At 51.2% G+C, this 26,581-nt stretch overlaps 1 protein-coding gene across 2 annotated transcripts in view; it reads right to left on the bottom strand.

Annotated features, from left to right (window-relative positions):
• The window catches only part of LOC116955187 (glutamate receptor ionotropic, NMDA 2C-like), an 83,467-nt gene that overhangs the window by 10,194 nt on the left and 46,692 nt on the right, over positions 1-26,581 (bottom strand). For both annotated transcript variants that reach the window (XM_076052864.1, XM_076052862.1), the window contains exons 5-7: positions 17,413-17,581; positions 9,423-9,576; positions 4,563-4,688 (exon numbers count right to left, since the gene is read on the bottom strand). In XM_076052864.1, the coding sequence (XP_075908979.1) occupies positions 4,563-4,688; positions 9,423-9,576; positions 17,413-17,581 (449 nt within the window). The remainder of the gene's footprint in view (positions 1-4,562; positions 4,689-9,422; positions 9,577-17,412; positions 17,582-26,581) is intronic.

Raw genomic sequence — 26,581 nt, forward strand, 5'->3', positions numbered from 1 at the left:
TGGTCGGTCGTCGCGCGACGACGACGAATTAATCCGCTCCGCGTCCCATCGACCGTTTCAGCGGTTCTCAAATCACACCGCGCGCGCTGGGGGACAACCGCGAACTTGCGAATGGGGGGGGGGCCTCCACAGACGTCTTGGAAGGTGTCCGGAGGGAACGGGAGGAAGAAACTAACTACCGGACGTAATGAAAATCAACAACCTGTACCTGCTCCAATCCCAGATTCCCGATAGACGCGCAGATCTGTACTTTCGTATTCGCCGAGTGTCCGCTGCTACTTGGCCCTCGCTCCGCGACCCTAACGAGCGAGGCTGCGGATGCCCTGGGCTCCTCATCTCAGCACGTCTTGGTGCACCCACACACCCCCCCACCAAGCCCCCCTATTCCCATCCCCCGCACCCCACCCTGCCTACCGCCCTTTGCCGTGCGGTTAATTTAATCTGCATGAGAACTGTGCATATCCCCTTGATACACCCCCCCCACCCCTCCCAGCCATGCATTTTAATGTACGTTTGTATGCTGAACTTCTTTCACACAGTACGTAGCCAACCGTGCCATGCATGACGACTACATATTCATTGATCCTTACCTCGAAGGGGTCCCGCAACTCCCCCTTGCCCCCCGCCCCTCCCCCACCAACCGTGCTAATCGGAGGTACCGCGGAAGGACAATAACTAATGGGTCTCTGTGTGAGTCTGTGGGTCTCTGTGTGAGTCTGTGGGTCAAAGTGTGAGTATATGGGTCTCTGTGTGGGTCTGTGGGTCTCTGTGTGAGTCTATGGGTCTCTGTGTGAGTCTGTAGGTCTCTGTGTGAGTCAATGGGTTTCTGTGTGAGTCAATGGGCCTCTGTGTGAGTCAATGGGCCTCTGTGTGAGTCTATGGGGCTCTGTGTGACTCTATGTGTCTCTGTGTGAGTCTGTAGGGGTTTCTGTGTGAGTCTGTGGGTCTCTGTGTGAGTCTATGGGTCTCTGTGTGAGTCGGTGGGTCTCTGTGTGAGTCTATGGGTCTCTTCTGTGAGTCTATGGGTCTCTGTGTGACTCTGTGGGTCTCTGTGTGAGTCTGTGGGTCTCTGTGTGAGTCTATGGGTCTCTGTGTGAGTCTGTGGATCTCTATGTGAGTCTATGGGTTTCTGTGTGAGTCTATGGGTCTCTTCTGTGAGTCTATGGGTGTCTGTGTGACTCTGTGGGTCTCTGTGTGAGTCTATGGGTCTCTTCTGTGAGTCTATGGGTCTCTGTGTGAGTCTATGGGTCTATGTATGAGTCTATGGGTTTCTGTGTGAGTCAATGGGTCTCTGTGTGACTCTATGTGTCTCTGTGTGAGTCTGTGGGTCTCTGTGTGACTCTGTGTCTCTGTGTGAGCCAATGGGTCTCTGTGTGAATTAATGGGTCTCTGTGTGAGTCTGTGGGTCTTTGTGTGAGTCTATGGGACTCTGTGTTAGTCTATGTGCGTATTATGTATGTTGAACTTCTTTCGCACCGTACGTAGCCAACCGGGCCTACAGGGGTTGCGGGGGGAAGGACACCAAGCAACTGAATGCAAAAAGGAAGTTCTGAAGAAATAACCGTGGCAGAAGAGCATCAATTTTCTCGGTTGTTATGTAAAAGTAAGTGCAAATGTGGAGTGCATATCAATTCGAGCCGGTTTCCCCGTGGGTGTATGAATGTTTTAAGTTGTTTGTCAGTGCAGTTTTCGATTTGATGTTATATTGAGCGGGTTCAACCATCACGGGGATGCCGTCAGTTCGACTCCACCCACCCTTGATCCCCCCTGATCCCCCCTGCCCCCGACTCTACCACCCCCCCATCACCCGGCGTCTCTATCCACCCAGCATTGTATTTTGGTAACACCCCACACAATTAGCAGGTTCGGTGTGGTAGTAGTGGTGGCGGTGTACAAACGTGGGGCACTGGCACTTCTACCGAGACGTTCCGGCCCCCGGCTTGGAAGAGTAGGCCAAGAATACCCGGCAGATGGGGCTCTCGAGAAGTCTCTCCCTCTAGCGGAGGCGCCTTCGATGAGCGCGGTTTGGCTACGTCCGGTGCGCGAGAAGTCCAGCACACGTACGTACGTAACGTACCCGGGTGTGGGATTAAACAAAGTGGCATCGCCCCCGCTACTGCGGCAAAACTTGGCAGGCTTCTCGTCCTCCTCCTGGCAAAGAGTCTTGGTACTCAAAGAGGCTTTCCTGGGTGAATGAGCCGAGTAATAATAATCACCATCATCAACGTCGTCGTCGTCGTCGTCATCGTCATCATCCGGTGCAGAAACGTGAGCACACAAAGCAAGAGAGAAGGATGCTGGGGAGCGTAGCGATGAGGATGCTAGGGGTGGATGTTTGGAAAGAGGCCTCGTGGCTCAGAGGTCAGCGCAAGGAGCCTGGGTTCCCATCCGGGTCTCGGACATTGCTGCTGCTGCTGTCTGTAGTTTAAACCGGGTTCTCAGGTGCAGTGAGTTGATGGTCTCAGCCTGGTCACCAATAACTCACACAGGGGGCCATAGCCTCAAATAGCGACCCGTAGCCTTAAGAGGCCCCTTAGACTTAGATAGAGAGCGAGACACTCCCGTGCCAGTCTGAATGTCTCCGTGTCAGTCTGAATGTCTCTGTGCCAATCTCAATGTCTCTGTGCCAGTCTGAATGTCTCCGTGCCAGTCTGAATGTCTCTGTGCCAATCTGAATGTCTCTGTGCCAGTCTGAATGTCTCCGTGCCAGTCTGAATGTCTCCGTGCCAGTCTGAATGTCTCTGTGCCAGTCTGAATGTCTCCGTGCCAGTCTGAATGTCTCTGCGCGAGTGAGTCGGCTGTCTCCGCGGAAGTCTACGGATCGTCTCGGCGTCATTGCGGGTCCTCGGATCTCCGTTTCGAGGGCAATGGAATGCGACCCGGAGCAGAGAAGAGAGAGAGAGAGGGAGCCGGCTGGAAGCGCACGCGGAGAAATTAAATCCGAGCAAGCTGCTGACGGCTACCCCCCTTGCGCGCCCCCCCCCCCTGCCCCCCCCTCCCCTTCCCATGTGGCAACGCGACTTCCAGGATCGAAGACGACGATTGAGCCGGTTTTAATTCACCAGGCGCGCCAATCCCACTAGCCCCTTATGCTCCCCCACACTCCACCCCCCACCCGCTCCCCCCCCCGCTCCCCCGCCCCCACCCACCCCCCTTCCTCCAACCTCAATCAATGCCCTTTGGCGCAAATGTTCCAGCCGAACGCACCGTCGTGTTTTTCGTCCAACGCTTCCACCTTTATGTTCTTTGTAGTAATTTGCTTTCGGGGATGGTGGTGGGGGGGGGTGGCGGGTGGCTGGGAGTAGAAAAAATAAAAATTTTAATGGCACTCGGGGAGGCGGTTGGCACGCGTTTGGGCGGCTTGGGACTGCTTGGCGCGGGGTCCGCGCGGTGAAAAAAGCGCGGCGAACGGCAACGGCTCCAGCGGAGAAGCCGCGGCCCTTCGACGGCACGACGCCGCTTCGTCGCCGGGTTCACGACTCACGGAGCAGCCGCGGCGCCTGCCAGCGGGCGCCGATGCCAAGCGCCTGCCAGCGGGCGCCGGCTTGGCTTGCCGCTCCACTCGTCGCACACAAAGTGGCTTGCCGCAAATGAGCCACGGTGCCTCCGGTCATCCGCGCGGCGGCGGCGGGTTTTGGCTAAGAGGCGGTCGCGGCATCGCGCGGCACTTCTCCAGGCGCGCTTCTGCGGTCCGTCTGGAACGCTTCTTCCTTCCGATATGAGGAAGGCGCCGGAGCGAGGCACTTTGAAATCATCTCGATTGACAAACGTATTTCTTCAGGGCTGATTTTTCGCGTTTAGTTTGGTGTCCTTCCACCCTCCGCCCCCCATCCCCGCATCTCCGATTAGCACGGTTGGCTACATGCGGTACGAAAGAAGTTCAACATACGTACAGAACAGTACATGTGTCTTGCTTTTCTCACTGCACAACTTGGCCTCAGCCCACCTCAGGAGGTGGCCCAGTTATTTTACCACCGCAGAATCCGAACAGCGTCACACGTCAATTATTTTCGGGCGCCAAAAAAAATATTCACCCCCTCCCCCACCCACCTCACTTCTGGCCCTGCTTGGCCCCAAACCGGAGACTAAAAGTGAATGTGAAGGTGCAGTTTCACAGCTGGCAATTAGGTGGCCTGGTTGTTTTTCCACTGCAGAAGCCGAGCCGTGCCGCTGACGTAACACGAGCGGCGACTACGACAACGGCCAATCAAAGCCGCCCTCGTGTCTCCCCCTGGCTCCGGGAGTGTCCGAGCGTGGAGACCGAGCAGGGGCCACGCGGTGGTCATGTGGGTGGGGTCACGCGGTGGTCACGTGGGTGGGGTCACGCGGGGGGGGGGGGAGAGCATGCGGGGTGGGGGTCACGTGGGGGTCATGCGGTGGTCACGAGGGTAGGGTCACGCGGTGGTCACGCAGGTAGGGTGACGTGGGAGTCACGCGGTGGTCACGCGGCTGGGATCATGTGAAGGTCACGCGGGGGGGGGGGGTCACGTGAGGAGGGGGGGTCACCCGGGTTCACATGGGATCACGTGGGGGGTGGGGTCGTCACGTGGGGTCTCCCTTACTGGCTCCGTTGGCCAAGTTGCGATCGTAGCTCTTGGGGCTGATGTACTCAAACACGAAGACAGCGATGGCCACGACGGAGAGGCACAGCACGAACATCATGACCCACACGGCAGCACTGTAGGGTTCTGTCGGAGGGGGGGGGGGGGAAGAGGGGATGACACAGCTGGGCCACAGTCCATCGTGCAGTGGAGTCGAAAGACTGTTGTTGTCTTGGTGTGGTCTGGGAATGTTGTTGTATTCGTGTGGTCTGGGACTGTTGTTGTTGTTGTTTACGTGGCAAATCTCACTGGTTGGCCGTGTCGGGTGGTGGCGGGTTTAATGCCACATGCATATCCACGCAATCTAACCCCTCAACAAAAACCTCTATTATGGATAATATTGGTCGCGAAAGCCTCCTGCTATGCCTCAAACCAATACAAACTGCGCCACAGCATGACAACTCGATTGGGTGAAATCCACACGGCTCCACCGCTCAGCGCACCTACCAACACAGCGGCTAGGAGATGTTAACTACCTCGCCTGGTATGCAGGAGGTCATGGGTTTGATCCCGACCCTGACGCCTGCTGCTGTATATTTGGAGTTTGCGTGTCTCTCTCATCATCATCATCACGATGGCTAGGAGATGTTAACTAACTCGCCTGGTGTGCAGGAGGTCGTGGGTTCGATCCCGACCCTGACGCCTGCTGCTGTATATTTGGAGTTTGAATGTCTCTGTCTCTCTCTCATCATCATCACCACGGTGCCTCGTAAATGTTGACTATCTCGCCTGGTACACAGGAGGTCATGGGTTCGATCCCGACCCTGACGCCTGCTGCTGCTGTATATTTTGAGTTTGCGTGTCTCTCTCTCTCTCTCCCCCGTGGTCGCGTGGATTTTTCCCTCCGCATTCAGAATCGACGTCACGCGTTCGGAGTTATTTGGCTGCTGCTGTAAAATTTCCAGCGCGTTGAGCTCCCAATTGCGATGGTCAAGTCGCTTCCGTGAATGAGCCAAACAGCTCAGTCGTGCCTTACCTGCGAAAATAAATAAAAACAGCTGAGTAAAATAGCGTGAGAGTGATGGTAGCACGTTCCAGTAGGCGTAACTAGAGTTGGGTGGGGGGGGGAGTGACTTCTGGTGGCCAAAACTACGAGTTGGGGAGATTTGATTTCAACACCAGTGCCAAAGCACCAAAATTCCTTCATTCACTTTTTTTTACTTTTAAGTTTAATTGGAGCAGAAGCAACGTTTTGGTTCTCTGCTAAATTGCGGAAATCAAATATCGGGGCACACCACCCCCCCCCCACCTGAACCTATTGCCCCCCCCCCTCTCCCTCCTGAGCCGACGATGTCGTTGCTACGGCAACCGGTGCACACCTTCACCTGCGCACGGGGGACAGCTACCTCACAGTGGCTGGGGTCCCCTAGGCTCACCTGCAGCAAGGCAAAGTAACAAAAGATCTGAGATGAGAGACGCAAATCCGCTGCCAGATTTGCGTCTCCACCCCACGGAGGCGGTGAGGGTGGAGTGGGGGGGGGGCCGCGTCCCCCACCCCCGCGCCCCCCCCCCCCACGTGATCCTCCTGCTGCGATTGCGTTCCGCTGTAGGTCACGTCATGTTTATTCAGTCGGTTAATTAATTAAAGTTAATTGAATGAACGCAGCTCCCCCCCGCCCCCCCCAAAACCACATCGCCACCACCACCCACCCCCCCCAACTCCTCCACCGCCCCATGCCTGGCCGCCCCCCGAGGATATGTTTATCATGAGGTTCCGTCTCGGCCCGCTAAGCCTTCTTTTAAGAATAACAAAGCGGAGAGCCTCGTGCGTGCGTGCGTGCGGAGTGCGAATTTAATCAAGCTGTATGTGAGTGGCGAGGCGGCGGAAAACGGGGGTGGGGTTAATTTAAACGGCAATGCGGGTCGCGTGCGTGCGCGTTTCATTCGCCGCGTCGGACGTGCGGGTTCGGAGCCGCGGGAAATATTCGCTAAAGGGTTCCGGCGTTGGGGAGTGGGTGGCGGGGATGCCTTGCCACCCCCTGCCCACCCCCCCCTGCCCGCCCCCTGCCCCCCCCCCCCCCCGGTGGCCAAAACTACGAGTTGAGGGGGGGGCCCCCTTGACAACCACCGTGAGATTCGTTCTCAACAACGGTGTCAAAGAAGGACGAGGTTTACTTTTGGAAGACGGAAGCGCGCCCACCCGCCCGCCACCCCGACAGCTTTAAATGTTCGAGACCGTGAGAGCGTGATGACGTAATGTCATCAGGTGCAGGAGGAGTCAGCGATAGAGAATAATAGCCCCCCTCGGTGTGACCGTGCTAAGAGACGAATCACAAAATTGGGGGTGGCCCCCTACCTGACCTATTGCCGCACCACTCCCTGAGCTGATAATGTAGTTACTACGTCACTGATAATGTAGTTACTACGTCACTGATAATGTAGTTACTACGTCACTGATAATGTAGTTACTACGTCACTGATAATGTAGTTACTACGTCACTGATAATGTAGTTACTACGTCACTGATAATGTAGTTACTACGTCACTGATGTTGTAGTTACTACGTCACTGATAATGTAGTTTACTACGTCACTGATAATGTAGTTACTACACCACTGATAATGTAGTTACTACGTCACTGATGTTGTAGTTACTACGTCACTGATAATGTAGTTTACTACGTCACTGATAATGTAGTTTACTACGTCACTGATAATGTAGTTTACTACGTCACTGATAATGTAGTTACTACACCACTGATAATGTAGTTACTATGCCACTGTTAATGTAGTTACTACGTCACTGATAATGTAGTTACTACACCACTGATAATGTAGTTACTAGGCCACTGATAATGTAGTTACTAGGCCACTGATAATGTAGTTACTACGTCACTGATAATGTAGTTACTACGCCACTGATAATGTAGTTACTATGCCACTGATAATGTAGTTACTACGTCACTGATAATGTAGTTACTACGTCACTGATAATGTAGTTTACTACGTCACTGATAATGTAGTTACTACGACACTGATAATGTTGTTACTACGCCACTGATAATGTAGTTTACTATGTCACTGATAATGTAGTTACTACACCACTGATAATGTAGTTACTACGTCACTGATAATGTAGTTTACTACGTCACTGATAATGTAGTTACTACGACACTGATAATGTTGTTACTACGCCACTGATAATGTAGTTTACTATGTCACTGATAATGTAGTTACTACACCACTGATAATGTAGTTACTACGTCACTGATAATGTAGTTTACTACGTCACTGATAATGTAGCTACTACGCCACTGATAATGTAGTTTACTACGTCACTGATAATGTAGTTACTACGTCACTGATAATGTAGTTTACTACGTCACTGATAATGTAGTTACTACGTCACTGATGTTGTAGTTACTACGTCACTGATAATGTTGTTACTACGCCACTGATAATGTAGTTACTACGTCACTGATAATGTAGTTACTACGTCACTGATAATGTTGTTACTACGCCACTGATAATGTAGTTACTACGTCACTGATAATGTAGCTACTACGTCACTGATAATGTAGTTTACTACGTCACTGATAATGTAGTTACTACACCACTGATAATGTAGTTACTACGTCACTGATAATGTAGCTACTACGTCACTGATGTTGTAGTTACTACGTCACTGATAATGTAGCTACTACGTCACTGATAATGTAGTTTACTACGCCACTGATAATGTAGTTACTACACCACTGATAATGTAGTTACTACGTCATTGAAAATGTAGTTACTATGCCACTGTTAATGTAGTTACTACGTCACTGATAATGTAGTTACTACACCACTGATAATGTAGTTTACTACGTCACTGATAATGTAGTTACTACGTCACTGATAATGTAGTTACTACGTCACTGATAATGTAGTTTACTACGTCACTGATAATGTAGCTACTACGTCACTGATAATGTAGTTTACTACGTCACTGATAATGTAGTTACTACACCACTGATAATGTTGTTACTACGTCACTGATAATGTAGCTACTACGTCACTGATAATGTAGTTTACTACGTCACTGATAATGTAGTTTACTACACCACTGATGATGTAGTCTCTACACCACTGATAATGTAGTCACTACACCACTGATAATGTAGTTACTACGTCATAGAAAATGTAGTTACTACGTCACTGATAATGTAGCTACTACGTCACTGATAATGTAGCTACTACGTCACTGATAATGTAGTTTACTACGTCACTGATAATGTAGTTTACTACACCACTGATGATGTAGTCTCTACACCACTGATAATGTAGTCACTACACCACTGATAATGTAGTTACTACGTCATAGAAAATTTAGTTACTACGTCACTGATAATGTAGCTACTACGTCACTGATAATGTAGTTACTACACCACTGATAATGTAGTTACTACGCCACTGATAATGTAGTTACTACACCACTGATAATGTAGTTACTACGTCACTGATAATGTAGTTTACTACGTCACTGATAATGTAGTTTACTACGTCACTGATAATGTAGTTACTACGACACTGATAATGTTGTTACTACGCCACTGATAATGTAGTTTACTACGTCACTGATAATGTAGTTACTACACCACTGATAATGTAGTTACTACGTCACTGATAATGTAGTTACTACGTCACTGATAATGTAGTTACTACGCCACTCGGCCTCGACCCCTGAACATCGTTTGCGAGAGGTTCCTGGGTTCGGATCGAGCAGCTGTCCTGATTAATATCTGCTTCTACTACCGTGACTGCTACTGCTACTACTGTTGCTGTTGATTCTACTACTGCTGCTGCTGCTGCTGCTACTTCTTCTACTACTGCTGCGCCGTACCCAGGAAGGCGGAGGGCGACACGGTTCCATTGGAGATGGACACCATGACGCTGATGCCCGTCTCGACGAAGGGCACCGAGAAGTCGATGACCTCCTGGCGCTCCTCGTTGATGGTGAGCGAGCCGATGGCAATGTCCGCCCGTTTGTACAGCACCTGCACCACAAAGACAAAGGTCATCCACAACCAATACCAAAGTCCGCAATTTGCCACTAAGTGACGGAGACGTCACCACGGTGCCTGTGCCAGGCCAGGTGCACTTTGAGGCCACGTGAAGTGTCGAAGGCTCGCTGACAGGACATCATTGGATAGACCCAGGTGGCTGACTGAGATCACTGCCAGATGCACCAGCTGTTCCCCCTACTGTTTCAACTTGCTGCATCCTACCCGCCCGGCGCTCCGCTCGTTGTTGTGAGCGTCGCTCCTCTGCCCTCCGCTGTTGCTGGAGGGCGACTGCCTCAAACTGCCCAGCAGCAGCAGCGTCCTTCACGAGCCTCCTCCACAAAGGCCGATCTTGACACCACCACCACGACCACATTCACCACCATCGCTACCACCGCCACCACCGCTACCACCGACACCACGACCATCACCGCCACCCCCACACATCGTCGGGGTCGAGTTGCAGGACAGCGGGCGGCACCCATCCAGGCCTGCAACAACCACATGTGAAAGTGTTGATGGCCAGCAACCACGCCCGGCCGCCTTTGCCTCCCCGGCGGCCATATTTACACACACAGCATCCAGGTACTCGTTTTGAGGCTGAGTCGACCACGGGGAGGAGGCCCAAATAATCGTCGCTGGCGTCGGCCATGAGCGGGAATCGAACTCGGGTGGCCAGGTAAGTAGGGCAGCGTAGCGCTAACCGCTACACTACCGCTCCCCACAATAAAGACAAATATCCCCCGTATAGCCCGAACAGACTGTTGGGGCAAGTGCTGTTAGCGAGTAGCAATCTATGAAGGCTGGCACGGCGCACGAGCGGGTGGGTGGCCAACGCCACGCCCGACCGCCTTTGTCTCCCCCAGTGGCGATGTTTACAAACCACACCAGGTACTCATCTGAGGCTGATTCGACCTAGGGGAGGCCCAGCACCGGTTCAGACAATCGTCACCGGTGTTGGTCCGTGAGTGGAAATCAAACTCGGGGGTCACTGGGTTCTAAGTGCAGTGCGCTCATCACTATGCCACCAAGACAAAGATCCCCCGTATAGCCTTTCTCACTGACCGTTGGGGCAAGTGCTGTCAGGGGGCTGGTCACGTGTGGCTCTGGCCACCAACTCCCTCCGTGCGCCCTGGTGGTCTTCATCATCGGCGCCGCTACTCGCTAACAGCGCTTTCCCTCCCAAGCCGGTGAAGGCTATACGGGGGGGATACGTGTCTTGTGTGTGCGTGCGCGTACATGCGATCTGTACAGACGACGGGATTTCGGAGCTCTGGGGTCTAATGTGGGTCACCGGCACAAGCACCAATGTACCTATTCTAGGCTCATAAACCCGCACAATGTTCAATTTAATTCATCATTGCTCTCGGCTCGCAGGCAACATTTTTTATATATTACTGTTATTATTATATCAAAATATTATGAGTCATTTTCTCTCCTTTCTCTTTCTGGACATATTCGCAATTGGAATAACCTTGACCGGGCAAACAAAACGAACGCAAAAAAAAAGACCGTGTATAGCCGGGCTTTTATGGAGAAAACGAGAGCCCGAGGTCATACAGTCTCGACAGGGGGGGGGGGGGGGGGAGATTGGCCCCAAAAACGCTCGGCTACGCCTCTGCAGCGAGCCAAGCGCTCGTTTCCAGAACGGTTGTCCGACGTTTCGCCTCGACGAGCCGATGACAGATCGTCAGAAAAAGCGTCATGAATCAAGTAAAGGGACACGAACAAACCTGTTCGTATGTCCAGTTGCCTGATTGGACCGAGAGTAGTAAGCTCAACCGCCGCATAATAGATGGCGTTAGTGGCATCTACGTCTGCAGAACGTGAAAAACCAGTGGCATCTACATTTGCAGAACGTGAAAAACCAGTGACATCTACATCTGCAATACGTGAAGAACCAGTGGCATCTACATCTGCAGAACATGAAGAACCAGTGGCATCTACATCTGCAGAACGTGAAGAACCAGTGGCATCTACATCTGCAATACGTGAAGAACCAGTGGCATCTACATCTGCAGAACGTGAAGAACCAGAGGCATCTACGTCTGCAGAACGGGAAGAACCAGTGGCATCTACATCTGCAGAACATGAAGAACCAGTGGCATCTACATCTGCAGAACGTGAAAAACCAGTGGCATCTACATCTGCAGAACGTGAAGAACCAGAGGCATCTACATCTGCAGAACGTGAAGAACCAGTGGCATCTACGTCTGCAAAACGTGAAGAACCAGTGGCATCTACATCTGCAGAACATGAAGAACCAGTGGCATCGACATCTGCAGAACGTGAAAAACCAGTGGGATCTACATCTACAGAACATGAAGAACCAGTAGCATCTACATCTGCAGAACGTGAAGAACCAGTGGTATCTACATCTGCAGAATGTGAAGAACCAGAGGCATCTACGTCTGCAGAACGTGAAGAACCAGTGGCATCTACATCTGCAGAACATGAAGAACCAGTGGCATCTACATCTGCAGAACGTGAAGAACCAGTGGCATCTACATCTACAGAACGTGAAGAACCAGTGGCATCTACATCTGCAGAACGTGAAAAACCAGTGGCATCTACATCTGCAGAACGTGAAGAACCAGAGGCATCTACATCTGCAGAACGTGAAGAACCAGTGGCATCTACATCTGCAGAACGTGAAGAACCAGTGGCATCTACATCTGCAGAACGTGAAGAACCAGTCGCATCTACATCTGCAGAACGTGAAGAACCAGTGGCATCTACATCTGCAGAACATGAAGAACCAATGACATCTACATCTGCAGAACGTGAAGAACCAGTGGCATCTGCGTCTGCAGAACGTGAAGAACCAGTGGCATCTACATCTGCAGAACGTGAAGAACCAGTGGCATCTACATCTGCAGAACGTGAAGAACCAGTGGCATCTACGTCTACAGGAGATTATGCAACTTTTAAAGGTGTTCCCATTGTTCAGTGTACATGCCGTACAACATGTTTGGAATCGACAGGCGTAAAGTTGGATTTACAAACAAATCGACTTTCGAACAAACCTCTGGAACCGAACTCGTTCGGAAGTAGAGGAGTCCCTGTAATTACAGTTCCCAAACAAGGCGAGAATAACCAAAGGCTGAATAATCGTTGGGGGTGCGAGTAGACCTGCTCCGCAAGGCACCGGGGGATTCTGGTGACGATGACGACGATGACTATGTCCATTGTAATCGACGTAAGCTAAGCCGCCGTTTTTCACGGTGGCGTAACGGTCAACACGCTGGACTTGCAATCCACAAATCGGCGGTTCCATTCCATCTCTTCCCTTGTGTGGCATTTTAAATGACGCGGGAAAGTTTCCTAAATCTCCCAGCCGAACCCCCCACCCCCCGCTACTGCCATCTCCCCACCCCCCCTCCCCACTCACCTAGCAGTATGTTGCACGCAGTGGGGTAAAGTGTGGGTGATGATAGGTATATATATTGTTATTATTATGCTTGAACACCAAACAACGGGAGTCACAGAGGAGATACACCCTGCAACGGCAGGGGTGACAGTTTGGAGAAGTGGGTTTGGGTGATGATGATTTTAATAATTTTGGTTTGATATAGAAATCCTCCGAAACACCGGGGCACCTCAAAATACTCTCCATCTCACACATCTCATCTATTCTAGATTTGAAGCTTTCGTGACTGCAAGGATCCACACTCTTTGGTTCTATTCGGTAAAGTCACGTAGGTAGTGATTTTTGTTATTTTTAATTTTTTTAATTTTTTACCTACGTGATTTTACCGAATAGAACCAAAGAGTACACATCTCACCTAGACACATTTGAAAAGGCACCCCCGGTGGCAGCGGTTCCTGTGCGGCACGCGGTGACACCGGCACCTGGCCCTGCGAGCGGGCATCCGTCTGCCGGTCGGGTGGCCGATGATTGTCGCTGCGCGGTCTAGCCTAGGGGACCGCTCAGCGGCAGCCGTCCCTGTGTGCACACGCCGACTCCGGCGTAAACAAAGCCGACTTGGGGAGACAAAGGTTTGGCCGGGCGCGGCGCGGCGGCAGCCACCCAGACCACCTCGTGTGCCACGCCGGTTCTTCGCAGGTGCCCGGCTGCTGCTCGCCAACAACGCTGCTTGCCCCGCCGCGGCGCTCGCCGGACCGAGGGGTGGCAGCGGGGCAGCCCGGGGGCAAGCGACGTGCGGCCATCCCCTCTCCCCCCCGCTCCCCTCTCTCCGACTATGTTCAGAAACCCGGCGGGCGTTCGGGTTTCGTGTAGAGCCTCTGTGTCCGTGCCCGCAGACGCCGGCACTAAACGAGAATGAAACGTGGCGGAGCTTTTTTATCCTCACCGTTCGGCTCCGTCCGCGATGGTTGCTCGAGAACTTGCGGGGCCTGTGGTAATGTTAGTCTATGGTGCAATGTGAATCTATGGTGCAATGTTAGTCTATGGTGCTATGTTAGTATATGGGCAATGTTAGTCTATGGTGCAATGTTAGTCTATGGTGCAATGTTAGTCTATGGACAATATTAGTCTATGGTGCAATGTTAGTCTATGGTGCTATGTTAGTCTATGGTGCAATGTTAGTCTATGGGCAATGTTAGTCTATGGGCAATGTTAGTATATGGTGTAATGTTAGTCTATGGGCAATGTTAGTCTATGGGCAATGTTAGTCTGTGGCGCAATGTTAGTCTATGGACAATGTTAGTCTATGGTGCAATGTTAGTCTATGGTGCAATGTTAGTCTATGGTGCAATGTTAGTCTATGGTGCTATGTTAGTATATGGGCAATGTTAGTATATGGTGCAATGTGAATCTATGGTGCAATGTGAGGCTATGGGGCTATGTTAGTATATGGTGCAATGTTAGTCTATGATGCAATGTTAGGCTATGGGCAATGTCAGTCTATGGTGCAATGTTAGTCTATGGTGCTATGTTAGTCTATGGTGCAATGTTAGTCTATGGGCAATGTTAGTCTATGGGCAATGTTAGTCTATGGGCAATGTTAGTCTATGGGCAATGTTAGTCTATGGGCAATGTTAGTCTGTGGCGCAATGTTAGTCTATGGACAATGTTAGTCTATGGTGCAATGTTAGTCTATGGTGCAATGTTAATCTATAGTGCAATGTTAGTCTATAGTGCAATGTTAGTCTATGGGCAATGTTAGTCTATGGGCAATGTTAGTCTATGGGCATTGTTAGTATATGGTGCAATGTTAGTCTATGGGCAATGTTAGTCTATGGTGCAATATTAGTCTATTGTGCAATGTTAGTATATAGTGCAATGTTATTCTATAGTGCAATGTTAGTATATAGTGCAATGTTAGTCTATGGTGCTATGTTAGTCTATGGTGCAATGTTAGTCTATGGTGCAATATTAGTCTATTGTGCAATGTTAGTATATAGTGCAATGTTATTCTATAGTGCAATGTTAGTATATAGTGCAATGTTAGTCTATGGTGTTATGCTAGTTTATCGTGCAATGTTAGTCTATTGTGCAATGTCAGTATATGGTGCAATGTTAGTCTATGGGCAATGTTAGTCTATGGTGCAATGTTATTCTATGGTGCTATGTTAGTCTATGGGCAATGTTAGTCTAGTGTGCAATGTTAGGCTATGGTGCAATGTTAGTCTATGGACAATACTCTTTGGTTCTATTCGTTCTATTCGTGACTTTACCGAATAGAACCAAAGAGTATGGATCCTTGCAGTCACGAAAGCTTCAAATCTAGAATCTATGGACAACGTTAGTCTATGGACAATGTTAGTCTAGTGTGCAATGTTAGTCTATTGTGCAATGTTAGTCTAGTGTGCAATGTTAGTCTATGGGCAATGTTAGTCTATGGGTAATGTTAGTCTATGGGCACTGCTAGTCTATGGTGCAATGTTAGTATATGGTGTAATTTTAGTCTATGGTGCAATGTTAGTCTATGGTGCTATGTTAGTCTATTGTGCAATGTTAGTCTATGGCAATGTTAGTCTAGTGTGCAATGTTAGTCTATGGGCAATGTTAGTCTATTATGCAATGTTAGTCTATTGTGCAATGTTAGTCTAGTGTGCAATGTTAGTCCATGAGCAATGTTAGTCTATGGGTAATGTTAGTCTATGGGCACTGCTGGTCTATGGTGCAATGTTAGTCTATGGTGTAATTTTAGTCTATGGTGCAATGTTAGTATATGGTGTAATGTTAGGCTATGGTGCAATGCTAGTCTATGGCAATGTTAGTCTATGGGTAATGTTAGTCTATGGGCAATGGTAGTATATGTGCACTGCTAATCTATGGGCAATGCTAGTCTATGGGCAATGTTAGTCTATGGGTAATGTTAGTCTATTGGCAATGCTAGTTGTCTTGGGCAATGCTAGTCTATGGGCAATGTTAGTCTATGGGTAATGTTAGTCTATTGGCAATGCTAGTTGTCTTGGGCAATGCTAGTCTATGGGCAATGCTAGTCCATATTTCTCTCTCTATGTGAGCCGCGTTCTTTCTCACACAGACATCAGCTGCCATGGGCCTTCCTTCCTTCCTTCCGTTCGCGCCCCGCCCGTTGAAACTTCACCCAACAACTCTGCATCGCATTCGCCTCCCCCGGTTGCAGCATCCAATTAAAATCAAATTGCCAGCTGATTACGATTCGTAAATGAGTTGCAATGGCAATTGAATCAAAAACGTTCGGCTAACGATGATGCCTGCTGGCTGGCTGGCTGCTGCTGCAATTGTAAAAAAAAATAATAATAATTGTTTTTAGAAATCGACTTCGGGTCTGATGGTGATGGCATGGTTGCGGGGATGTTGCGATCGTCCGCTGTGGGTTTTCTCCCGACTTTACTCCTCTTCCCACATCCGACGAGGAACTCGCCGTGTCAATCAACCCAATCCCACCCACCCCCCCCCCCCCACACCGCGTCGTTTGGCACGATGTCCGACGGTTCGCTGCGCGTGCCCTGACGGGGAGCTGCTTCAGACACTTGAACGTGGTATTCGTGCGTTGAGATTATGTTCAAAGCTGTAAACCCCTCTGTCAGTGCTTTACGTTATCACAGACCAATTCAGACCTTATTGGTCACCCCCGTGCCCTTATAAATCTCAACGTTCATCCTACAAAGTCCAATCACAAGGGAGAAACGCAAACAAATAGACAATAACGACTCGTCCACTCCCCATTAGCACACTCACCACTACATGCCTGTCAACCCCTTATCAGTACTCTACCTTATTACAGACCAATTCAGCCCTTATTGGTCACCCGGTGCCCTTATAAATCTCAACGTTCATCCTACAAAGTCCCATCACAAGGGAGAAACACAAATTTTTATTTTTTACTCAATTTCCATGTACAGGAATACGGGTAAATCGTAACGGTTGACATGTCTGTATTTTAGTGGTATAAATGTCCACGTGATAAGCCACTTTGTTGAGCTACCATCTGTGGCCAGGTTGCTTCTGAAAATTAAGTTAATACCTCCGTGGGCTTTGCCTGGTAGGATGGGGATGGTTTAGTTGTTGTATTTGTGTTTGGGTGACTTGTTTACCTTGCTTGTACTTTACACTCATATCGTGTTGTTTGTTGTTGTAACGTTCAGACCCGCTCCTACTGGACATCTGTGAAAAAGAGCTTCATAGCTCATCAGATTCCTCCAGTGTAAATCAATATTCAGATTCTGATTCCCGAAGGAGGCGCCAGCGTGTCAGGTGAAGTCTATCTCTATCTCCCTCCCTCTCTCGTTCCCTTTCTCTCTCCCTATCTCTCTTCCTCCCTATCTCTCTCTCACTCACTCACTTTCCCTATCTCTCCCTCACTCACTCACTCTCCCTATCTCTCCCTCACTCACTCACTCACTCCCTCCCCCTTCTCCCTCCCTCTCGCTCACCTCTCCGACCATGCCGTTCCACAGGCCCTGCACCATCTTGCCGTGCTTTCCGTTGGACACGAGGTAGAGGTCGAAGGTGAACCCCACTCCCTTGGCGAGCTTCTTGAGGATGTCGATGCAGAAGCCCTTGCAGCAGCGCTTGATGTAGGAGCCAGTGTCGGTCAGGTTCCTGAGCACAAAGACAAAGGTTCCACAAACACCCCACCCACCCCGTACAGCCTTAACAAACGGACACTTGGACAAACTGATAGACACACAGAGAGAGAGGGAGGGGATCTACAAAGACTTTCACCCCCCCCCACCCTCCAGAGCTCCCGAAGGAACAAAGCTCCCCGCGGATTAGACGGTGGCTCAAACTGGAGTCGTCAGAACCCAGCCGAGCTCTGAACTTCCCACATCTGCGCTGCCAACGCTGCGCCCGTCACTTTGTTTAGGGTGTGGGGGAGGGTGTGGGTGGGGGGGGAGTAACGAGGCAGGGGGGGGGGGCACGATGCAGTCAACGTTGAAGAAACTCTAAACGAGTGTTTAAATGCAGAGAGAGTGGCAATGCGATCCACTCTCGCGTGAACAGGCACTCCTCTACTTACGAACGAGTTGGGTTCCAGATGTCAGTTCGGAAGTCGAATTGTTCGCAAGTCCAACTTTACCAATGTCGATTCCAAACATGCTGTGCGGCGTGTACACTAAACACCGGGAATGGCTTTAAAAGTTGTATAATCTCCTGCAGATGTAGATGCCACTGGTTCTTCACGTTCCACAGATGTAGATGCCACTGGTTCTTCACATTCTGCAGATGTAGATGCCACTGGTTCTGCACATTCTACAGATGCAAATGCCACTGGTTCTTCACATTCTGCAGATGTAGATGCCACTGGTTCTTCACGTTCTGTAAATGTAGATGCCACTGGTTCTTCACATTCTACAGATGTAGATGCCACTGGTTCTTCACGTTCCGCAGATGTAGATGCCACTGGTTCTTCACGTTCTGTAGATGTAGATGCCACTGGTTATTTATATTCTGTAGATGTAGATGCCACTGGTTATTTTTGTTCTGTAGATGTAGATGTCACTGATTCTTCACGTTCTACAGATGTAGATGCCACTGGTTCTTCACGTTCTGCAGATGTAGATGCCACTGGTTCTTCACGTTCTGTAGATGTAGATGCCACTGGTTCTTCACGTTCTGCAGATGTAGATGCCACTGGTTCTTCACGTTCTGCAGATGTAAATGCCACTGGTTCTTCACGTTCTGCAGATGTAGATGCCACTGGTTCTTCACGTTCTGCAGATGTAGATGCCACTGGTTCTTCACGTTCTGCAGATGTAAATGCCTCTGGTTTTTCACGTTCTGCAGATGTAGATGCCACTGGTTCTTCACGTTCTGCAGATGTAGATGCCACTGGTTCTTCACGTTCTGTAGATGTAGATGCCACTGGTTCTTCACATTCTGCAGATGTAGATGCCACTGGTTCTTCACGTTCTGCAGATGTAAATGCCACTGGTTTTTCACGTTCTGCAGATGTAGATGCCACTGGTTCTTCACGTTCTGCAGATGTAGATGCCACTGATTCTTCACGTTCTGCAGATGTAGATGCCACTGGTTCTTCACGCTCTGTAGATGTAGATGCCACCACCGCCATCTATTGCGTGGGGGTTGAACTTACGACTCTCGGTCCGAACAAGCAACTGGACATATGGACGGATTTGTTCGTATCTCTGAAAGTTTGTAAGTCGAATGTTCGTAAGTCGATGAGTCCCTGTATCTCGAACTCTGCCCTGGCCCCCCCACCCCCGCTGCCCCCCCCCCACCTCACTCTTGTAGAGAGAGAGAGAGAGGACGACTCAGAGGCACCAAGAAGAGGAAGCACAAACGAGGATCTGCCTGTTCAACTTTTATTGTTCAGGTAAGGCCCCAATTGAGCTATATTTTATAGCTCTGTTTAAGAAGCGACCATGCCACAAATGATTGCCTAGCGAACTGGCTTACCATCGCGTGCCAATTCATAGCGGCCAAACACCTCCAAACGCACGTGGATTATAAATTGCGGAGGGGAAAATCCGAGAAAAATCCTGGCGACCACGCAGGCATTAGGGTCTGGATCGAATCCACGACCTCCTGTATACCAGGTGAGGTAGTTAACATGTTGCTATCTTAGTGAGTCGGCGCTACTTACAATTTCCCAAGCTCCGCGGTCATCTGCGTATTCGTATTATTTTGTGGCAAACTAATAAACGTTGATGTACGTGCGATGAGAAACCGCAGAACACCCGGATAAAAACCATGGGTGGAGTTTAGTCCACAGTGCTGCTGTGCACCGCGCAGATGGAACGGGTGGGGATTAGTCCACAGTGCTGCTGTGCACCGCGCAGATGGAACGGGTGGGGATTAGTCCACGGTGCTGCTGTGCACCGCGCAGATGGAACAGGTGGGGATTAGTCCACGGTGCTGCTGTGCACCGCGCAGATGGAACGGGTGGGGATTAGTCCACGGTGCTGCTGTGCACCGCGCAGATGGAACGGGTGGGGATTATTCCACGGTGCTGCTGTGCACTGAGCCGGGGTATACGCCTCCCCCTCGACACCCACGGGTAGAAGGGAGTTTCACACCCCATCTGTGTGGTGCTCCACCAACCCCTCGCTGCTGCTACTGCTGCTACTGCGGCTGCAGCAGCAGCAGCAGCATCAGCAGCGTCGCTACCATCAACCACGCCTGCCACCGCTGCACATCCTTTAAGAAATCCGCACTCGGCGCACGGAGGGCGCTAATGATGCGATCCATAGACCCCCCCCCCCCCCCCCGCATTGTTATTCAGCAGCTGTTTCCTGCTTCGGGAGGATGGAGACTGTCCCGTCTGCAAACGCAACCCCCCCCCCCTGCCCCCCCCCTGCCCCCCCGGCACTCATCAATCCCCATCGCAGTCGCTGATGGGACCTTAACGATAAGACGCGCGACCTTGAACCCTGACCTTCGACACCGAGCGCTCGTCCCCGTCTGGATTCCGTGACAACCACGGAGAACGGGCAGAACGCGCCGTGGCAGAGCGGACGGGAGGGATTTCCAATTTTTTTTTTTAAATCTATATTTTTTATTTTCCCCGCGGGGACCGGCCGGGTCTGCTTCGTTGTTCGGGAGAGGGCAATTATATTTTTTTTTTCTTCAAGGAAGGTTCACCAATTATAACGGCTTAGACGGCCGGTCTTCTGAATTTTGATGCATGCCACTGTCCGTTCTCCTCCGCGGATTTCAAAGAGTCTTTTTGTAACCTTGCGAGAATCAATTGGATTGGAGGGGCGGTGGAGGTGGGGGGGGGGGATGGGTTTAGTGCATGAGCGTGCACATGGACGTGCGCGTGTGTATTTGTATGATAGTGGGGGTGAGCGGTAGTGTAGACGGTTAGCGGTTTATCTGCGCCGCCCCACGTGCACGGCAAACCCGAGTTCGAATCCCGCTCATGGACAACACGACGATTTACCTGGGCCTTTGGCGAGTGCCTGGTGTGGTGTGTAAATATTTAACAATTGGCTATCTGCCCGCTCGTATGCCACAGTGCCGGCCTTCATGGATGCTACTCGCTAATAGCACTTGCCCCAACTGTCTCTTAAGGCTATATGGGGGAATCTTTGTCTTTGTATGCATGATAGTGGGGAGCACTTTCATAACCCGGTGGTCTAGACCTACAACCCGGTGGTCCAGACCTACGGCCCGGTGGTCTAGACCTACGACCCAGTGGTTTAGACCTAAGACCCGGTGGTCCAGACCTACGACCCGGTGGTCTAGACCTACGACCCAGTGGTTTAGACCTAAGACCCGGTGGTCCAGACCTACAACCCGGTGGTCTAGACCTGCGACCCGGTGGTCTAGACCTGCGACCCGGTGGTCCAGACCTACAACCCGGTGGTCCAGACCTACGACCCAGTGGTCTAGACCTGCGACCTGGTGGTCCAGACCTACGACCCGGTGATCCAGACCTACAACCCGGTGGTCTAGACCTACAACCCGGTGGTCTAGACCTACAACCCGGTGGTCTAGACCTAAGACCCGGTGCTCGAGACCCAAGACATGGTCGTCTAGACCTAAGACCCGGTCCTCCAGACCTACGACCAGGTGGTGTAGACCTACGACCCGGTGGTTTAGACCTAAGATCTGGTGGTCCAGACCTACAACCCAGTGGTCTAGACCTACAACCCAGTGGTCTACACCTAAGTCCTGGTGGTCTACACCTAAGACCTGGTGGTCTAGCGCTAAGACCCGGTGGTCTGGTGCTAATCCAGTAGTCTAGACCTAAGACCACCGATATTCTAGTGCTAAGTTCACCACCGGTCTAGTGCTATCGCGGAGGCAGCGGTGGGGGTGTGGGGGTTCGCTGGTTCCGCTACCGCTGGCGCTGCGGGTGAAGGGTGAGCCCACGTTTCGCTGCACGGGTGACACTTCTGATTCAGACCCCAATCAACATCCGGCGGGGGGGGGTGGGGGCTTGGAGGGCGGGATTCGATTTGCAGTGCGGCAGTCGCGACAGCGGCATCGGCTGACGGGAGCGGCGGACAAAGGGCGAGAGAGAGAGAGTGGGAGATATAGAGCGTGAGAAAGAGCGAGCGGGAGAGTGTGCGTGAGAGAGAGGGAGAGAAAATATACGAAAAAATGTAAAGGAAAAAAAGAGAAGAAAAATAAAAAAAGAGAAAGGGAGCGAGCGAGCGAGAGGGTGCGACCGAGTAGCGAGAGAGAGAGCGACAAAGAGAGAGGCAGAGTAGCGAGAGAGAGAGTAGCCAGAGAGAGGGAGCGTGTAGCGCGCGCGCGAGAGAGAGAGAGAAAGAAAGATGGAGCGAGCGAGTCGCAGTGAGGGAGGTGAAGGTCACGGTGTGATTAGAGAGCCATTCATCAAAGCGCCGCCTTAACTTCGCTGAACTTTGAAAAACACGCGCGGCGTCTCACCTGCCGTGCCACTGTCGCGGGGTCTCAGATCACGTTTCAATTCTCCAAGGCGGGGCGGGGGGGTGACCCCCAACATCCCCCCAACTCAGCTACGCTCCCCCCCCCCAGGTGAATCAATCTGTTACGAGACCCACATACGCTCATAGAGACCCACAAACTCGCATAGAGACTCACAAACTCACACCTAGAGATCTGCACAGAGACCCACATACGCGCATAGTGACCCACAGACTTGCATAGAGACCCACAAACTCATATAGAGACCCAGAAACTCACACCTAGAGATCTGTACAGAGACCCCCAAACTCATATAGAGACCCACAAACTCACACCTACAGATTTGAACAGAGATTCACAGACTCGCATAGAGACCCACAAACTCACACCTATAGGTCTGTACAGAGACCTATAGACCCGCACAGAGACCCACAGACTCACATAGAGACCCAAACAACGCACACCTCCAGATATGAACAGAGACCCACAGACTCACATAGAGACCCAAACAGCGCACACCTACGGATCTGTACAGAGACCCACAGATTCCCATAGAGACCCACAAACTCACAGAGACTCACAGAACAACAAGAGCCACGACTCTCCACGGAGAATAGGCGTCGTATCACAGCGCTTGTGCCAGGCTAGGTGCGGTTTGGGGCAAGGTGAAGTGCCGAAGGTCTGCTGAGAGGTGGCCACGGGACAGACCCAGGTGCAATGGGCTGAACGACATGACTTGCAGATTCATGTGCATGCACAAAGACAAAGATCCCTTGCATCGCCTTGACGTCCTGTTGGGGCAAGTGCTGCTAGCGAGGAGCCCTTGTGAAGGCCGGCACGGCACACGAAGGAGGGGGGGGGGGGGTGGCCATCACCTCACCCGGCCGCCTTTGTCTCCCCCAATGCCGACGTCTTTGCGCGCGACACTTTTGTACTCATTCGAGGCTGAGTCGACCTAGGGGGAGCCCCAACAGCGGCTCAGAAATTCCAAGGGCGAGTAGCCCGCGAGGCGGCCGGGTGTGGCCATCACCACACCCGGCCGCCTTTGTCTCACCAAACGCCGACGTTTAGGCTTCCACGACACTTTGGGGCAGCTTTGCGCGCTAACCACTGCGCCAGCGCTCCCAGCCCCCACCCCCTCTCCCTCCCCCTGCTACTCTACACCAAGCAGAATTGTGGCCGACAGTCCAATCACGTCGCCGCGCGCGCACGTTAAAAGCTCTGTTGTGCTTACCTATTGCATCAGTTCAGCGTCAACGGGGGGGGGGGGGGGGGGGGGGGGTGAGGGGGGGGGCTATGAAGAGCAGCACGGACGATGTATTTGTCTTTCGTGCGATGCCGTGAAGGGGGAAGCATTCGCTGGAACTGCCACTGGCTGTACGTCTGTGTGGTTTGGACGTCTTTCGCACCGTACGTAGCCGGCCGTGCTAATCGGAGGTGCGGGGGAAGGACATCAAGCTTATGGGTCTCTGTGTGAGTCTATGGGTCTCTGTGTGAGTCTATGTGTCTCTGTGTGAGTCTATGGGTCTCTGTGTGAGTCTATTGGTCTCTGTGTGAGTCTATGGGTCTCTGTGTGAGTCTATTGGTCTCTGTGTGAGTCTATGGGTCTCTGTGTTAGTATATGGGTCTCTGGGTGAGTCTATGGGTCTCTGTGTGAGTCTATCGGTCTCTGTGTGAATATATTGGTCTCTGTGTGAGTCTATGGGTCTCTGTCTGAGTCTATGGGTCTCTGTGTGAGTCTATAGGTCTCTGTAGTGAGTCTATGGGTCTCTGTGTGAGTCTATGGGTCTCTGTGTGAGTCTATGGGTCTCTGTGTGAGTCTATGGGTCTCTGTGTGAGTCTATGGGTCTCTGTGCGAGTCTATGAGGCTCTGTGCGAGTCTATTGGTCTCTGTGTGAGTCTATGTGTCTCTGTGTGAGTCTATGGGTCTCTGTGTGAGTCTATGGGTCTCTGTGTGAGTCTATGGGTCTCTGTGTGAGTCTATGGGTCTCTGTGTGAGTCTATGGGTCTCTGTGTGAGTCTATGGGTCTCTGTGTGAGTCTATGGGTCTCTGTGTGAGTCTATGGGTATCTGTCTGAGTCTATGGGTCTCTGTGTGAGTCTATGGGTCTCTGTGTGAGTCTATGGGTCTCTGTGTGAGTCTATAGGTCTCTGTGTGAGTCTATGGGTCTCTGTGTGAGTCTATGGGTCTCTGTGTGAGTCTATGGGTCTCTGTGTGAGTCTATGTGTGTGTGTATGTTGAACATCTTTCGCACCGCACGTCGCCGACCGTGCTAATCGGAGGTGCGGGGGGAGGACAACAAAACTAAACATACAAAAAGCAGTTCTAGATTACGTAAAAGTCGCGTAGCTCAAGTGCCTTCCGAATGTCGGAAGGAAGAGCGTTCCAGACGGCCGCAGAAGCGCATCCGAGAGCGCGTGCGATGCGGTGATCGTCGTCTTTGTCCGACGGCCAGCGACAAGCCGCCTACGCTGCTGCTGCTGCGAGGTTGGGCGGAGTTGGCGTCGATCCTTGGCGACATCAGCGCGGCATCGGTGAGTCTAACACGTGGTAGGAGGAGGCTTTCGGTGAGTCTAACACGTGGTAGGAGGAGGATTTCGGTGAGTTTAACACGTGGTAGGAGGAAGCTTTCGGTGAGTTTAACACGTGGTAGGAGGAAGCTTTCGGTGAGTCTAACACGTGGTAGGAGGAGGCTTTCGGTGAGTCTAACACGTGATAGGAGGAGCCTTTCGGTGAGTCTAACACGTGATAGGAGGAGCCTTTCGGTAAGTTTAACACGTGGTAGGAGGAGCCTTTCGGTGAGTTTAACACGTGGTAGGAGGAGGCTTTCGGTGAGTTTAACACGTGGTAGGAGGAGCCTTTCGGTGAGTCTAACACGTGGTAGGAGGAAGCTTTCGGTGAGTCTAACACGTGGTAGGAGGAGGCTTTCGGTGAGTTTAACACGTGGTAGGAGGAAGCTTTCGGTGAGTTTAACACGTGGTAGGAGGAACCTTTCGGTGAGTTTAACACGTGGTAGGAGGAAGCTTTTGGCGAGTTTAACACGTGGTAGGAGGAAGCTTTCGGTGAGTTTAACACGTGGTAGGAGGAGGCTTTCGGTGAGTTTAACACGTGGTAGGAGGAAGCTTTTGGCGAGTTTAACACGTGGTAGGAGGAGGCTTTCGGTGAGTTTAACACGTGGTAGGAGGAGCCTTTTGGTGAGTTTAACACGTGGTAGGAGGAGGCTTTCGGTGAGTTTAACACGTGGTAGGAGGAGCCTTTTGGTGAGTTTAACACGTGGTAGGAGGAAGCTTTCGGTGAGTTTAACACGTGGTAGGAGGAGGCTTTTGGTGAGTTTAACACGTGGTAGGAGGAGGCTTTTGGTGAGTTTAACACGTGGTAGGAGGAGGCTTTCGGTGAGTTTAACACGTGGTAGGAGGAGACTTTCGGTGAGTTTAACACGTGGTAGGAGGAGGCTTTCGGTGAGTTTAACACGTGGTAGGAGGAAGCTTTCGGTGAGTTTAACACGTGGTAGGAGGAAGCTTTCGGTGAGTTTAACACGTGGTAGAAGGAAGCTTTCGGTGAGTTTAACACGTGGTAGGAGGAAGCTTTCGGTGAGTTTAACACGTGGTAGAAGGAAGCTTTCGGTGAGTTTAACACGTGGTAGGAGGAGGCTTTCGGTGAGTTTAACACGTGGTAGGAGGAGGCTTTCGGTGAATTTAACACGTGGTAGGAGGAGGCTTTCGGTGAGTTTAACACGTGGTAGGAGGAGGCTTTCGGTGAGTTTAACACGTGGTAGGAGGAAGCTTTCGGTGAGTTTAACACGTGGTAGGAGGAGGCTTTCGGTGAGTTTAACACGTGGTAGGAGGAAGCTTTCGGTGAGTTTAACACGTGGTAGGAGGAGGCTTTCGGCGAGTTTAACACGTGGTAGGAGGAGGCTTTCGGTGAGTTTAACACGTGGTAGGAGGAGGCTTTCGGTGAGTTTTACACGTGGTAGAAGGAGGATTTCGGTGAGTTTAACACGTGGTAGGAGGAGGCTTTCGGTGAGTTTAACACGTGGTAGGAGGAGGATTTCGGTGAGTTTAACACGTGGTAGGAGGAGGCTTTCGGTGAATTTAACACGTGGTAGGAGGAAGCTTTCGGTGAGTTTAACACGTGGTAGGAGGAGGCTTTCGGTGAGTTTAACACGTGGTAGGAGGAGGCTGTCGTAAGTTTAACACGTGGTAGGAGGAAGCTTTCGGTGAGTTTAACACGTGGTAGGAGGAA

Source organism: Petromyzon marinus, chromosome 58 (genome assembly GCF_048934315.1).
Source record: "Petromyzon marinus isolate PM22_M1 ecotype Great Lakes invasive population chromosome 58, UKy_Petmar_22M1.pri1.0, whole genome shotgun sequence".
Lineage (NCBI taxonomy): Eukaryota > Metazoa > Chordata > Hyperoartia > Petromyzontiformes > Petromyzontidae > Petromyzon > Petromyzon marinus.